At 39.0% G+C, this 17,044-nt stretch overlaps 1 protein-coding gene and 1 long non-coding RNA gene across 3 annotated transcripts in view; one reads left to right on the top strand and one right to left on the bottom strand.

The window, feature by feature from the left end:
* The window catches only part of LOC127418577 (zinc finger protein 721-like), a 620,351-nt gene that overhangs the window by 529,923 nt on the left and 73,384 nt on the right, over window positions 1-17,044 (bottom strand). Inside the window, exon 4 of one of the 2 annotated variants that reach the window (XM_051659200.1) lies at window positions 12,468-13,727. In XM_051659200.1, coding sequence (XP_051515160.1) covers window positions 12,468-13,727 — 1,260 coding nt within the window. Of the gene's footprint in view, window positions 1-12,442; window positions 13,882-17,044 lie in introns of those variants that run through there. The other variant, XM_051659199.1, reaches the window with a different exon arrangement.
* LOC127418652 (uncharacterized) overlaps window positions 12,915-17,044 on the top strand; it is a 70,734-nt gene continuing 66,604 nt past the window's right edge. The window contains exon 1 of the long non-coding RNA XR_007893519.1: window positions 12,915-12,931. This is a non-coding gene — a long non-coding RNA (uncharacterized LOC127418652). The remainder of the gene's footprint in view (window positions 12,932-17,044) is intronic.

Genomic DNA, 17,044 nt, shown 5'->3' with positions numbered 1-17,044 from the left:
GTTACGGGCAGCTGTCCGACACCTGTGTGTTTGTCCTTTTGCTTAAGTTTCTGATTAAACTATTATTTATATTATCAAGCCGGTTCTCGCCGCATCCTTTCCATTGAATGTGTTACACTGGTGCCGAAATCCAGTAAGGAGGAGGGATGCGCCGTAGTAGAGTCCTCGCCACTACCATCCACCCCAACGGAGCAGCCGCAGCCATCCGCCGGGGGACAGAGGAGCCCAGCCACCTGAGAGCAGAGGAACGGCCGCCGACCACGAGGGGAAGAGTGGCTCCTAGCCGACCGCCTGGAGTGGTCAGGGCCGCTGCCAGGGGCGGGGGAGACTCCTACAAGCCGCTAAAACTCGGCGGGGTCGAAAGGACCACCGACCGCGAGCGGAGAAGGGCTCCTGGCCGACTGTCTGGAGTGGGAGAACTGCTGCCAGTGGCAGGGGAGACACCTTCTGTCCGCCGTTTTTGGCGGGGGGTTCTGTCCACCAGGGGCCGGGGGGGGGGGGGGGGTACGTCATGCCGGGGGCTCCCCGGCCTGAGAGTACGAGGGAGGAATGTGGTAGGGCGGATGGCGGGGCCGGGTCGTGATTCTGCACACCCGGCCCCTAATTAGGCTGATTAAGTCTGAGAGGAATAAAGCCGACCGGAGACGGCAGTGCGACAGAGAGAGTGTTACGGGCATCTGTCCGACACCTGTTTGAGTTTGTCCTTTTGGTTAAGTTTATTATAAAAAATATTATTTATATCCTTAAGCCGGTTCTCGCCGCCTCCTTTCCATTGAACTGAATTTTGAGTTTCCTCAGATGGGTTACTTGCATTAATAATTTCAAGATGTTTGATTTTTTTTGTTCTAACCTTTTTTTGTAGACGTAGAATGAAATTATCTGACCTCTTAATACTGCCTTTCCTGTTTCCCCCAGAAGATATGGTGATGACTTTGGAGAATCATTTATTTCAAGGAAGGATACCCACTCATTTCTAAAATAACTGTCAAACTCAGGGTCTTTAAGGAGAGATGTATTAAAGTGCCATCTAGAGATGGGTTTATGTCGATCAGTTTTATTCCATGTAAAAGATACTGGGGCATGGTCACTTATGATGGGGTGGATCTTTGAGTCTGAAATATTCGATATAATTGAATTGCTGGTGACAAAAATGTCAATGCGTGAATATGAGTAGTGAACCGGTGAGAAAAATGTGTATTCTCTAGCAGTTGGATGATGCAATCGCCAACTATCGCCAAGACCAAAATCGCTCATGAACTGTTTTATTGTTTCCGTGGATTGCCAGTTACGTTTATTGTTTGAAATGTTAGATTGGTCTAGTGATGAGTTGATAACTGTGTTGAAGTCACCTCCTATTATGACTGGGCAATTGGAAGTGTTTCTTTCAGAAAAAAAGATGGGTCATCAGTGTTTGGGCCATAAACATTACAGATTGTTACTGAACTATTATTGATTGATATGCTTATGATAATAAAACGTCCTTCAGGGTCTGTGATAGTAGTATTATGGACAAATGAAACTTTTTTTTTTATTTATTAAGATACATACTCCTCTTTGTTTTGAGTTGTAATGGGATGAAAATAATTGATTGAACTGTGATGATTTTAGTTTGTTATAGTCTGATTCTGATAGGTGTGTTTCTTGTAATAAGCATATATCTGCTTGTAGTGTGGGCAGATGGTTCAATATTTTTATCTTTTTTGCCTGAGAACCAATTCCACGGATATTCCAGGTTACAAATTTGAATGGTGACATATTGCGATGGTTATTATGATGAATGAATTAATGAATTAATGCTGGTGTGTGTGTGTGTGTGTGTGTGTGCATGCATGCCCATCGAGTTGGATGCGTAGTGTGTTGATATAAGGTATATGACACAGTAAGACTACAATAACAAACACAAAACAACAAAATACAAACACGTATAGACACATAGACACAAACAACACATTCAACTGCATTAAAATAGCCCAAACACAAAATGCAAGGGAGAGTTCAGTGCTGATCAAGGCACATAATGTAGGGAGCAGTGAGACCTAGGTGCAATAATATGTGTAGAATAGTCCTTGTTAGGTATAATAATTAATACTTCAGTCTTCAGTAGAGAAGAAGAGAAAAAAAAAAGGAGAGAGAGAGACATCAGGAAAGAAGCGATGGATAAAGGGGTCTAGAAGAGCCAGGGGGTCACGTCCTTGTCTCGGTACAACTGTCCGTCGATGTATAATTTGTCCACTGAGATTATTGCCTTTTTCCCTTCCTTCATCATCTGTTTCCGGAATGGAAATAGTAGTTTGCGTCTCTGTAGAATTTATCTCGGATATTGATCATTTATTCCATAGTCTGTTCCTTTAAGCTGCCTGCCTTGTCGTTGTACTAGTTGTTTTTGTTTGTAGTGCTCAAATTTCGCGACGACTGGACGTAGTCGATTATTAATGTTCTTTGATCCCATACGGTGTACACGGTGAAATGTGATGTTATTGACAGTTTCTAGTAATTCGGGTAATTTATGGTCATGAAATCCATGACAGATTTTTCGGGATCAACTGTAGTTTGCTCAGGAATGCCAGTGAAAACCAAGTTGTCTCTCATACTGCGTGCTTGTAAGTCAAGAATAGTTTCTTTCATGGTTTTGTTTTCGGCGATAACAGAGGTGAGCTGTGCGGTAATAGTGTTGACGGAGTGTTGTAGTGATTTGTTTTCTTTGGTGAGTGTTTCTGTTTGGTCCTGACTGAATTCCAGGCTGTGACGAAGTGACTGAAATTCCTTGTGCAGTACTTCGATAAGTGCGATTCTGGTGTCCATGCCAGTAAGCTTATTCTCGATGGAGATGAGTATGTCTTGTTTAAGGAATGTTTAAGCTTTTCTGGCAATAGTTAATTTACACCCTTCCCCATAACATAAACCAGCAACTTTTGGGTGAGTGCATTTTATCTCGTCTTATTCAATCAAATGTACTGTATTTATGCAAATTGTTTAGCTGCTGGGTGCAGTAAAAACTAAACTTAAAAAAATGTCAAAGCTGTTAAAGAAGTGATGTCAGCTCATATGCACAACCTTTATTCACAAAAGAAAAATCGATGATGAAAACCGAACCTTCAAAGAAAATACACAGGTAAATGTGCATTTTATTATCAATTCTTTTCTGTAGTGCTCGTAAAGATTATGTGAAGTGTCACTGAACTTACCTATGCACAAATCCTGACAGTGTTTAGTTGTATACAGGTGTGTGTCAGCATTCAAAATCCTGAACATTATCAAATCAGTTTGTTCATCGTTTCTTATTATTTATTATCTACACAAGTATATGGCTCCTGTGTGCAAATGCATGTGTGCAGGACAAGAAAAGGCAAACTGTCCCCTCATTGAATGGGAGGATAATAATAATAATACAAAAGGAATAACAGACATAATGCTCTTTCAGATTTAGGCTACAATTATTTTGTCTAAAAAGACAGTTCTGCATTAGATTGCCATTGTTCTCTTATGTGGGTTGATATTGTCAAAGATACAGACTTAAGCAGGTCTAAATATTCTTCCTCAGATTTCATAAACAATAACCCTACATTGTATTTTTTTATTTCCAAAGTTAATCAAAACCTATTTGTTAGTTGAGGGTGTGAGGTCATGTTTGTTCTTTAGCCAAATCTTAAAAATTTACAGCCAGACTAAAACGTTAATGAAATACCTCTTTAATGTCATTACATACTATTTTAATGTAAATAAATGCATAAAAATAAAGGGGGTTTAGAATTAGGCACTAATTTGGATAGATTTGAAACACTGCAGACAGTCAGTCACAACTGTGTGTAATAACACTTAATTGAAGAGAATCACCAGGCAGTTTCCAAGGTCTTTCAATGAGTTTACTGCATGTAACGTAGTTGGGCATACATGTGTGGTTCTGAAACAAATTACACACAAAAATAAACGTATGTGAATGTATCATTAAGTATCTCATGAACATAATGCCCAAGGCAATTTTAGGTCTAAATTGACTAAAAGAATAAAGACATCAATAAAGCTTTAAAGGTGACACCACTAGACCATGAATACATTTTATCTGAATTTCAGCAGATGTGAACATTTGGCAAATGGCTGATCAGCGTGAAATAATAGTTCTTCTTCTACATATTACTTTGGATTGTATATAAACAATAATAAACAATAGTGTGCAATAAAATACAATGTTACAGTGAACCATAGTTTTCAGGCACCCCAAAACATTTGACATGAATATTAATGAGAGAAATTGAGCAAGATTAATACTATGATGCTATAAATCAAACAGTTGATCTTAATTAAGGACAAAAAGAGAGTCCACTTGCTTTACATGCACGCACACAATATCCCCAAGGTAAACAAAATTTTACTGTTGATGAACAGTAAGTGCACTGACTTCACTAAAGTGAAGCAGGCGACCTGTTCATAAAACAGAGACTCACGCTCATAACATGGCATCTATTAAGCGCTCACGTTCCGTTTCTGCTTGATGCGCATGAGGCTGCGGTAACATTTAGTGCTCTGATTGGTCAGCGCTTCTCATCACATCCGAAAGTATCCGGGCTTTTTGAACATGCATAATATTAGCAGTTTTAATATTCCAACAAGGAGAGTACCTGCACTTTTTTTCTTCCGCTTCAAGCACTGGATAAAAGCACACAATGTCTAATGTTACACACATTTTATGCTATCTGGGAAATTTGTAGATCTTTTTGATAACAGAGGTGTGCTGCTAAAAATGCATTTAAGGCAGGGGTTCTTATAATTTCTCAGCCCAGGGCCCAAAAAAGAAATTTGTGTTAACCTGTGTTAAGAGAGTGGGACACACATACACAAACTAAACAGTATATAAAGGGTGCGATTTGCCGGGGTGGGGTTCCCTGCCTCCGCTTTTGATATCCCCCTTTTTTGGTCATTCATTTTCTATCTCCAGAGGGGATATGTTTTATCCCTGTTTCTAGTCAGATCGAATACATTTATCATATCTGACAGTAGAAAGTGCTATTAAGTAAAGGGCCTATTGGGACGTGATTAGTTTTCCATACAAATGTCTGACTGCAGATTAATTATTATTGCGGATGTCTGTATTGTTTACATTCAATCACACTGACATCACACGTGAATAACCCATCAGAAAATTCATATCTGTTCTGATTTATCAAGAAATATTAAAGATAAAGATATGCTGTAGCCTAGCTGGAATTATTAGAAGAAATTGTGGAATACCTGGACTGGAATACTTGAAATACCTACATAAATACAACACAACTAGTGATGTTAGCGAGCCTCTAATCCTATATTACACCCTTCAAAATATGTACAATCTGTTCATTTTATGTATTTTTTTATGCCCCTCCTAAAAATATGTTCAGAATTGTGAGGCTGCAGTGTCTTATACATGGACAGGTCTCCAGACTAAAATGGTCACAAATGCGACCAAAAATTATTGATGGTTGGGTTGTGTGTTCATATGCGTTTTCTTCAGATATCATCTTGTGAGCTACTGAATACATCTTTTAGAGTGCGCATTAGTGTATCTCACACCACTTTTCGCCCGTTCTGTTTCTGACACACTCGCTGCACCGCATGCAACAAACCCAGCGCAAGAGAGTCATGAACAAATGGCTCTTTTGAACCGGAACTGAGTCCCAAACTACACACTAACTATGTTGTATGCACTCAGCCACGTAGTGTATGAATTTTCAAAGTGTAGAATCATCCCAAATGGAAAACTTATTGTTTTTTTTTACTACACGGAAGTGTTCACCGTTTAACAGCTTATGGAAGTGACTTGTCAAACCCAAGCGTTGTGTTGCCACTGGCTTTAGCGCATTATCCACCCTCAGTTCAACACTTATATCTCAATAATATACATATTCACACAGTATGGTATGATGGTAAAGTGTTTAACTCACTTTTGTAAGGTGCTGTCTTCACAGATTCAGCCTTCAGTGAGCTCACAGCCAGGGCCGTTTCTGAAAATTCTGGCATCATAGGCAAGATCCCTATTGGTGCCCCTGTTGGGGGGAGGGAGTGCATGGCGGCCTCCTCTTTAGTGCCCCCCTAGCAGGTGGCGCCCTAGGTGACTGCCTAGTTCGCCTATGCCTAGAAATGGCCCTGGATATATATACATGTCGTGGCTTCTGCCACCTCTGTGAAAAATTACTCTCAAAGTCTTGGGGTTTTGATGCCAGAAGATAGACTTTATTATCAGAGATAAAAAAGCCGAGTTGCCCTGCAGAGCAACTCCAGCATCTGGGTTTCCACCCGCTTATATACATATGATCTACCAAGGCGTTGCTAATACATTCCACACATCACCACCATCCATCACATTTTTACTATTTTGTACTGTTACTCCAGTCTATTGTTTCTCAAGAAGTGAACAGGAAAATTCCCATGAAGGGGCCTCACCATATGTCTTCTCTAGTGTCAACACAGGAGACTAGTTTACCATATGTGAGGGGCCCCACATTCCATTCCTACACAGGTCTCTTCACAAACACACACAGTAAGATACATGCTTGACCATGAGAAATAATTGTAGAATAAAATGGCTATTTTTACATTGATTAATTTATATTCAACTTTATAAAAAATATTCCACATTATCCCCCCTCTGGGACTTACTTAAGTCCCAACTTCACTGTCTTTATTCAGAGTGCAGTTTCATAATTCAGTCACCTCAGTTATGCTATCTAGTGACTAAATTTAGTCACACAGCTTTATTACAAATTACCAGACTATGCAACAGCACTCCGGTGGAGATTTCAGAACCAAATGTCTCCATCCAAGTTTGATAAAGAATGGAGTAAAAGATTCTGTCTCCCTATATCTTCATTCAATAAATGAAACATATAAGCATGTTATAAGCATGAACGTGCAATTGGTTTAGCCTTGCCTGTGGTTGTCACAGTTATGTAGAGTATATCAAACATAAAAATAAAATTCATCAATATTAAGAGTTATTTTTTGTAGTGTAGATATCTTCAACCCAGATACCCGCATCCTTCATCCTGACCCGTGACCTTACCAACGAGCTTATGTTATCCCTCTCATGAGCGCACGTCACAAAGATGTACGGAAGCAAACATTTGTAGTTAAAAAGTATATAAGTATTGTTTTGTTTCTCAAAATAATCAATCGTTTGTGTTCAGAAGAACTTTATTTGTCGACTGGAGTCGTGTGGATTATTTTGATGCAACCTAAATATGCATTTTGGACCGTCAAAAAAATGGAGTACATTCACCTGCATTGTTTAAAGGAGGAGGCCTGAAATGAAATCCTAAAAGTCTTAAATTCTCTTTTGATGAAGAAAGAAACTCAGATACATCTTGGATGGCCTGAGGGTGAGTAAATTATCAACATATTTTCATTTTTGGGTGAACTATTCCTTTAAGAGCCTCCCAAGCCACACCCACAGAGGATTCTGAGGACCAGTTGGTCTCCATATAGACATTGATTTCAGTCTTTAACATTTGTTGGAAATCAGGATTTTGCAAAAGGGATACATTAAAGCGCGAACTATATGATTTATTTTTCTCCGTATGTGGCAACATCTCTAAACTCACCAGGGCGTGATCTGAGACTAAGATGTTTCCAATTGAGCAATCAACAACAGATGAAATGAGGGACTTATATATATACAGGTGCATCTCAATAAATTAGAATGTCGTGGAAAAGTTCATTTATTTCAGTAATTCAACTCAAATTGTGAAACTCGTGTATCAAATAAATTCAATGCACACAGACTGAAGTAGTTTAAGTCTTTGGTTCTTTTAATTGTGATGATTTTGGCTCACATTTAACAAAAACCCACCAATTCACTATCTCAACAAATTTGAATACATCATAAGACCAATAAAAAAAACATTTTTAGTGAATTGTTGGCCTTCTGGAAAGTATGTTGATTTACTGTATATGTACTCAATACTTGGTAGGGGCTCCTTTTGCTTTAATTACTGCCTCAATTCGGCGTGGCATGGAGGTGATCAGTTTGTGGCACTGCTGAGGTGGTATGGAAGCCCAGGTTTCTTTGACAGTGGCCTTCAGCTCATCTGCTTTTTTTGGTCTCTTGTTTCTCATTTTCCTCTTGACAATACCCCATAGATTCTCTATGGGGTTCAGGTCTGGTGAGTTTGCTGGCCAGTCAAGCACACCAACACCATGGTCATTTAACCAACTTTTGGTGCTTTTGGCAGTGTGGGCAGGTGCCAAATCCTGCTGGAAAATGAAATCAGCATCTTTAAAAAGCTGCTCAGCAGAAGAAAGCATGAAGTGCTCCAAAATTTCTTGGTAAACGGGTGCAGTGACTTTGGTTTTCAAAAAACACAATGGACCAACACCAGCAGATGACATTGCACCCCAAATCATCACAGACTGTGGAAACTTAACACTGGACTTCAAGCAACTTGGGCTATGAGCTTCTCCACCCTTCCTCCAGACTCTAGGACCTTGGTTTCCAAATGAAATACAAAACTTGCTCTCATATGAAAAGAGGACTTTGGACCACTGGGCAACAGTCCAGTTCTTCTTCTCCTTAGCCCAGGTAAGACGCCTCTGACGTTGTCTGTGGTCAGGAGTGGCTTAACAAGAGGAATACGACAACTGTAGCCAAATTCCTTGACACGTCTGTGTGTGGTGGCTCTTGATGCCTTGACCCCAGCCTCAGTCCATTCCTTGTGAAGTTCACCCAAATTCTTGAATCGATTTTGCTTGACAATCCTCATAAGGCTATGGTTCTCTCGGTTGGTTGTGCATCTTTTTCTTCCACACTTTTTCCTTCCACTCAACTTTCTGTTAACATGCTTGGATACAGCACTCTGTGAACAGCCAGCTTCTTTGGCAATGAATGTTTGTGGCTTACCCTCCTTGTGAAGGGTGTCAATGATTGTCTTCTGGACAACTGTCAGATCAGTAGTCTTCCCCATGATTGTGTAGCCTAGTGAACCAAACTGAGAGACCATTTTGAAGGCTCAGGAAACCTTTGCAGGTGTTTTGAGTTGATTAGCTGATTGGCATGTCACCATATTCTAATTTGTTGAGAGAGTGAATTGGTGGGTTTTTGTTAAATGTGAGCCAAAATCATCACAATTAAAAGAACCAAAACTTAAACTACTTCAGTCTGTGTGCATTGAATTTATTTAATACACGAGTTTCACAATTTGAGTTGAATTACTGAAATAAATGAACTTTTCCATGACATTCTAATTTATTGAGATGCATCTGTATATATATATAAAAAATCTATTCTAGAATAAATCTTATGGACTGATGAAAAAAAGGTATAGTCCCTACCAGATGGGTTCAAAAGTCACCAAATATCTGCAAGATTTTTACACATCCTGTTTAGCGTCAATGTAGCTCTATGGGGCTTACACAATTTTGCTTCACTATGATCAAGGACTGAGTCCATCAAAAGATTAAAGTCTCTTCCCAATTTTATATCATGAGGGATGCCAGCGGTTTGCAACATCCCTTCAAGATCTACAAAAAAGCCCTGATCATCAGCATTTGGTGCATAAATATTAGCCAAAAACAACCTTTGTCCCTGAATTTCAGCTAAAACAATAATGATTCTCCCCAATTTATCTTTAATCTGTTTGAGAGATTTGAATTGTAGATGTTTATTTATCAATATAATGACTCCCCTGCTCTTACTTGAGCCAGCACTAAAGAAAACATGCCCACCCCATATCTTCCCAAATTTTTCAGCTTCCTGCGAGGAAAGATGTGTTTCTTGAAGAAACACTATGTCATATTTCTTATGCTTAAGAAAATAAATAACCTTCCTTCTTTTTATGGGGTGCCCCAACCCATTCACATTCCATGTGGAGAAAGATAATCCACTCATATTAACATTTGACTTATTGATATAATAGAAAAAAATGAATTGTGTGTCAAAAACAAGATTATAAAGACCACATTCCCACATTAGAGCAACAATCAAAACCCGAACATCCCCCAGAACCAAACAAACAGAAAAATAAAAACGTGTGCATTAACCCCGCGCACAACAGCGGCAATCCCTCTAAACTCAAAGAGTCCATGAACGCCTACGAGAGCCCCCGCGACAACTTTGCCATTGGATTGCTCAAGTCCAGTGCTTCTGCACAAATTTTGTGAGGCAAAATCACATAACAGAAAATACTTTGTAAAACAAACCCCAGCCAATAGGCAAAATAAACACAAAGAATGTGTAGTTTATTCACAGAACTGTCTCGAAGGAGTGATCCTCCACAAAACAAATTCCAACCGATATAAAGCCGTTCAGTTTCCTCGGACAGACAAACAAGTGGTGTGCAGCAGATGACGTAATCATTCCAATGTCCCGCAAAAATACTCCACAACACAAACTCCAGCCAACAGGAGGCATAAGCACAAAGAACAAACAGATTCATCCACAACTGTCGTGAAGCAGTGTTATTCCACAAAACAAACTCCAGCCACTAGGCGGAACCAGCACAAAAAGAAACAAAACAGTCGTCCTGGTTCCTCGGATGGTCAAGAGTCAAATTCACTCAGAGGCCACATGAAAAAATACACCATGACTTACTCAGTCCATTAACTTTATAAAAGACATCTTTTGTGTGGGCATGTAGATATTTTGCAGCCATCCCCAGCATCCAATCTCAATGGAATCCCAGTGCAAAAGCGATCCTCTGTCAATGCAAAATTTTCCACAAAATAAACTCAAGCAGCTAGGCGAAGCCAACACAAACAGAAACAAAAATGGCGCCCAGCTTCCTCAGACAATCGAGTGTATGTTCAGCGAGTCAATCCACTCACATAAGAAACACCAAATGGCTTACTCACTCCAAAGTATTTATGAAGGACAGTGATTGTTTGGGACACGTAAATACTTTGTGGCCATCCTTAGTTTCTATTCTCAGTTTGGTTGGAAACATCAGTGCAAAAGTGATCTTCTGCTGATGCAAGAGTTTCTTGCACTCCTTGAATCGATCGCGTTTCTCTCTTGTCAAATTCGCAAAGTCCGGGAAAAAGAAAATATTGTGATTCTTCCAAGAAAGCTTTCCTTTGCTCCTCGCCTTGCGCAACACGAGATCTTTATCAGATAATTTCAGAAATTTGGCCAGAATTGATCGGGGCCTGTCTCCCTCAGCAGATCTGCGAGCCGGGACTCTGTGAGCTCGATCGATTTCCAGCTTATGGACCGTTATGTCAAGCAGACTCGGGAAGAGCTCATCTAGGAATTTCACCATATCTCTTCCTTCTTCATGCTCAGGAATTCCAACAATCCGTACATTATTTCTTTGGCTCATATTATTGAGATTTTCCAGTTTTTCCAAAATGTTTCCCGCTTCTATTTTGGTCACGAGCGGATTAGCAGATAATTCACTTTCCGATGACTCCAGATACTCAACATCTGCCACTCTTGTAACCAACTCAGAGAATTTTGTTTCCATCGCCGTAATCGATCGACGTATTACAGCGAGATCCTCCAAGTCAGCAACAAACTTCGTCAGCATCACAAACATGTTGGACAGTTTTTCTTCTCCTGCCGTGCCATCCAAATCAAGTCCCCGATCAGCAGGCCCTTCAGAGGTTTCATCTTGAGCACGCAAGTGTCTTTTAATGTCTCCAGAGCCCGAGGATTTTGACTTCTTTTCCATGTTTACCTCAAAGAACAAATATGTAACTGGGTGTATCGAATCTTACTGAATTATAACATGAAAATAATTAAAAAACTAAAAAAGTACGCAGAGCTCGTCGTGCTCACGTCTGCTGCTCACATGACGTCACGTCTTGTAGGCTATGTTAATTTATTAGCCAAAATATTTGGAAATATGTGAATGATGAAAAAAGTTTCAATAACAATGCACATACGCAATATACAGATCATGCAATTTTGTAATTATTGAAACTTACCATTTTTCAAATTGAAATAATTTTAAATTATAACATAAAAGGATGATACGGTCATTTTATAAGGTTAGAATAGAAAAAATTGCCCTTGGAAATCAAATATTGCCCCTTAATGGAAAAGTTGACTTCTGCCCCTGGTTCTATCTGACCTATACAGGAATTGAGAAAAGTGACTTGGTCTTGGAAAATGTCTCCAAGCGAATGGTCGTACAGATGTAGGTACATTTGCACCAGCTTGCTAATAACTCTGCACATCAATGCGTTCATGCTGACTGACTCACTGAACAACATAAACAAAATTACCCATCGGCCTCAAGGTAGCTGGAGCTCCAGGTCGCACCTACCGATGACGTGGACCAATGGCAGTAAGAAGGTGTTTAGCAGCCGATAATTTTTTTTCCTAAAATTTCACCCCAGTGAGCTGTTATGAACCACCGCAATGAACACAAAAACACCTTTTTGGCCAGATTTTGTTCTAAATGATGTCACACCCATTCATTCTTTCATTTCGTAGGAAGTATATTGAGGCCTTAAAGGGGGAATTCCCTCCCCATTTTCAGAAATGAATTTCAGGCCCTGAGTGGTAAGGTTTTTCTCCAGTATGAGTTCTCTCGTGTCTTTTCAGGTTTACTGACTGAGTGAAACTCTTTCCACAGTGTGAGCACTTGTAAGGTTTTTCTCCTGTATGAATTCTCTCATGTGTTTTCAGGTGTTCTGACCGAGTGAAACTCTTTCCACAGTGTGAGCACTTGTAAGGTTTTTCTCCTGTATGAATTCTCTCATGTGTTTTCAGGTCTTGTGACCGAGTGAAACTCTTTTCACAGTATGAGCAGTCGTAAGGTTTATCTCCAGTATGAAATCTCTCGTGTGTTTTCAGGTGTTCTGACTGAGCGAAACTCTTTTCACAGTGTGAGCACTTGTATGGTTTCTCTCCAGTATGAATTCTCTGGTGTGATTTCAGGCCATCTGACCAAGTGAAACTCTTTCCACAGTGTGAGCACTTGTAAGGTTTCTCTCCAGTATGAATTCTCTCGTGTTTTTTCAGGTGTTCTGACCGAGTAAAACTCTTTTCACAGTGTGAGCACTTGTATGGTTTCTTTCTTGTATGAATTCTCTCATGTGTTTTCAGGATTTCTGACTGAATGAAACTCTTTCCACAGTGTGAGCACTTGTAAGGTTTCTCTCCAGTATGAAATCTCTGGTGTCTTTTCAGGATTTCTGACAGAGTGAAACTCTTTTCACAGTGTGAGCACTTGTATGGTTTCTCTCTTGTATGAATTCTCTCGTGTGTTTTCAGGATTTCTGACTGAGTGAAACTCTTTTCACAGTGTGAGCACTTGAATGGTTTTTCTCCAGTATGAATTCTCTCGTGTGTTTTCAGGTGATATGACTGAGTGAAACTCTTTCCACAGTATGAGCACTTGTAAGGTTTTTCTCCAATATGAATTATTTCGTGCCGTTTCAAGCTGCTTGCAGTAATAAAGATCTTCCCACATTCAAAGCACATATGAGCCGCCACACCGGTATGTATTTTCTGGTGCTCTTTCAAATAGAACAGGCGTGTAAAACTCTTTCCACAAAAAGAACACTTGTAAGGCTTCTCATTTGTGTGAGTTTTCAGATGTTGTTTTAGGTACTGTGCCAGAACAAATGTTTTACCACACTTGTCACATTCAAATGACTTTTCTCCAGAGTGACAAAAGAGATGACTTTTGAGACTGGTTGCATATGCAAAAAATTTCCCACACTGATGGCACGTGTAAGGTTTCTCTCCAGTATGAACTCTCATGTGATTATTAAGAATGCTTTTACATGTGAAACATTTTCCACATTGAGAGCAGGTGAAAGCTTTCTTGGCTGTTCTTCGAGGCTTTTTAGGTGAGTAATTGTCTTCTGTCTTTGAGCCACTTAAAGATTTTTCTCCAGTTATGAAATCATGCTGTTCCTCCTCCACTTCCTTCAGCTCTTCACGTTCTTCTCTCACTTCCATCAGCTCTACAATAAACACAATAAGTTGGCAAAAATCAATTCAAGAGGGACACATTTAAATCCTTCTTTTTTTAACCTTTAATTGCAGAACACGACAAATGTCCAGTATATATTTGTGATTTTTGCTGTGTAAAAGGTTTATATTTATACAGGGTTCCTTCAGGTTTTATAAAGCTACATTTAAGACTTTTTTTAAAACCAACTACAGAAAATTTAGGAAAAAATGGAAGAGAACACAACATATTCTCTAAATGTAAATGTCTAGGGTGCACATAAAGAGTCATATTTTTAGCAACACTTAAAAGTTTAAAAATGCAACTTTCAATAGATCTCCATTACTTTTTATCTCATATTAAAAAAGTATATTAAGGCTTGAATACCTCTGCTCCCAACCACCAGAATGTGGAAATAACTTCTAACTAAAAAAAAATGCATCTACTCATGTGTCGTGCGTCACACAAATATCTTTTTTCGCCAGCCCAGCACACTGCTAGGTGACGTAGCTTAGTGATAGCAAGTAAAATTGATCCTTCACTGTTTTACCAGACTCGCACACTTCAGTCATCTACAAACAAAATTTGTATTTAAGGTTAGATGAACAGGCAGTTTTGATTCTGATTGCATAAGTTCATAAGCTTTGATGACAGGTGTCAGACATCCGGTGTGGCCAAATAATTTTCCACATTCACATGCAGTAATTGTTAATCACATTTGCTTGCACGCTAGAGACCAGTTTTTACATTGTTGCATGATGATTTTTCAACAAATGAGCTCAACCTTGCTAACAGTGTCAAATTTGACATATAAAAGCATCTTGAGCTGACCGCGCAATTCACAGATACTTACCCACAATGCTCGAAGTCAGCCAGCAATGCCATACCTGGAATGATGCGCAATTCCAGGCACAGAACCGAACGATATTCTTGCGTACCATGACACAATGAGGGGGGAGTTTCCATGGTATGCAGTTATATCATATCTAGCATACCCATCTCAACTGGTAAGTCATTTATTCAATATGTATATGATTAATATAACTTGTTTAATATAAGGGAGTTGTTTTACAAAGATAACTGTGTTAAATATATATATTTTCAAAATACCTTGTATGAATGTTCTCTATGCGTTAGGGGGTACGCGAAAGGATGTTGAATGTTTGGAGGGGTACGCCACTGTAAAAAGTTTGGGAACCACTGCTCTACTTCACTGCTGTCACTTACTGACAGATGAAGCAGCATATACCGCCACCTACTCTATAGTGTTCAATGAACATTTAGGGATCTAATCTAAGCCGTGTGGCACTGAAATTAGGGGGAGAGGAAATGCATTATAGTTTAAGGGCGTTTCACACCTCGCTCGTTTGGAGCCTTTGTTTTGGAACCTGGTGCGTTTTCTCCCATGGTTTGGTTCATTTAGGCATATATGAACACAGCAATCGCACTCGGATCTGCACCAAAACAATCAGTCCGAGACCGCCTGAACAAGGTGGTCTCGGACCAATTGCAAATAAACTCGAGCGGTTCACTTGTGGTGAGAATGCAATCCGATCCAATGGACCGAACAATATTCCCATAAAAACCATTAACATACCTGATGGATCTTTGGAGAAGACATTTGTAGGTTAGCACCTCACTGTAATTCATCATCAAATCCCGTAAATACCCTAGATAGTTCCATGTTTAAAATAGGAAATGTTTTATGATTCCTGAGGTAATTTTAGTATAATGGCTTCTCTCGGATAGCGGCAGAACACAGGTAGGACGATGTCAGCAACTTTTTGACAGATTAAAAAATATAATAATAACGTGGCTTCTCTCTGCTTTCAACGCAGAAGTAATGCAAAAGCAACTAATGATGGATAAAAATAACCATGCCACAAATTTTACATCGCATTTCATTCCTGTGTAGGATAAAGTGTATTTCCTCTGACTGGAACGTGCATTCCGCATAATGCAATGCGGTGATATTTTGCATGAGCTTGACATAAACAACACTTGAAAATGTGTTACGGTTGACATTTTTACAGGTATAACATTTTAACCGGTATATCAATGGATGCGCTAAATCCCGGAACAGTGCACAAACATTCTGACCAATAAGGGGACAGTTTGCTTACATGTTACTTTTATTGACACAGTTTTGGTCCATTTTGAAATGTTGCCTTGTGAAAGCGAACCGAACCAAGAAGAAAATGCAACATTGTGACAATTTTAGCTCCTGTTTCGGAACAAACCAAATGAGCTAAAGGTCTGAAAATGCCATAAAGAAAATTAGGGATCATAAAAATTGCATTTTGTTTTTATTTAGCATTGCCCTGAAGAAGCTATTTGACATACCAGATACTCACATACATTCCACAAGACAAAATAGTAACTGAATTTACACACATGATCCTGTGCAGAAGTTTACATTCCACTGATTCTTAATATGGTGTGTTGATTTCTCGATGATCAGTGACTGTTTGTGTAATAATTGTTCATGAGTCCCTGCTTTATCCTGAGCAGTGAAGATGTCCACTTTCTTAATAAAAAAAACCCACAACTACTGTACAATCATTTGGTTTCCCAGCATCTTCTGCACATTTGAGTTCTTCAGTGGCTATATGATGAGATCTAGCTTTTGACACTTAGTACAACTGAGGGACTCAAACACAACCATTACAAAAAGTGCAAACAATTACTGATGCTCAAGAAGGCAACACAAGTAGAACCAAAGAGATGAAAACTTCTGAACGGGATGATTTGTGAAAATAAGAGTAAATTACATAAACTACTAAAAACTACATACAAATATATATATATATATATATATATATATATATATATATATATAAATATATTATCTGTTATTTTTGTATACATTCTGAAAGGGATGTGAAAACTTATAAAACATAAGGGGAGTGCAAACTTCTGCACTTAACTGTATAAGCTATGTAGTTTGTGAAAATGTATATTTTATTTTAGATTTTGTTTTTCATGATTTAACCATATTTTTAGCTTTTTTTAATGTACAAATTCTGTGTAGCCTGTTCTATCCATATGATGTCATATTGCATGTGTAATTATGAAATGACTTGTCAAATCAGGTACACATTTTAACACAAAATTCACAACACTGGAACCTAAAATTCAAAACACAACACCCCCCACATCTCAACATTTAAGTGCTT

The sequence above is a fragment of the Myxocyprinus asiaticus genome, chromosome 28 (assembly GCF_019703515.2).
Source record: "Myxocyprinus asiaticus isolate MX2 ecotype Aquarium Trade chromosome 28, UBuf_Myxa_2, whole genome shotgun sequence".
Classification (NCBI taxonomy): domain Eukaryota; kingdom Metazoa; phylum Chordata; class Actinopteri; order Cypriniformes; family Catostomidae; genus Myxocyprinus; species Myxocyprinus asiaticus.
The sequence above is the reverse complement of the archived record's forward strand: the minus strand, read 5'-3'. Positions and strand labels throughout refer to the sequence as shown.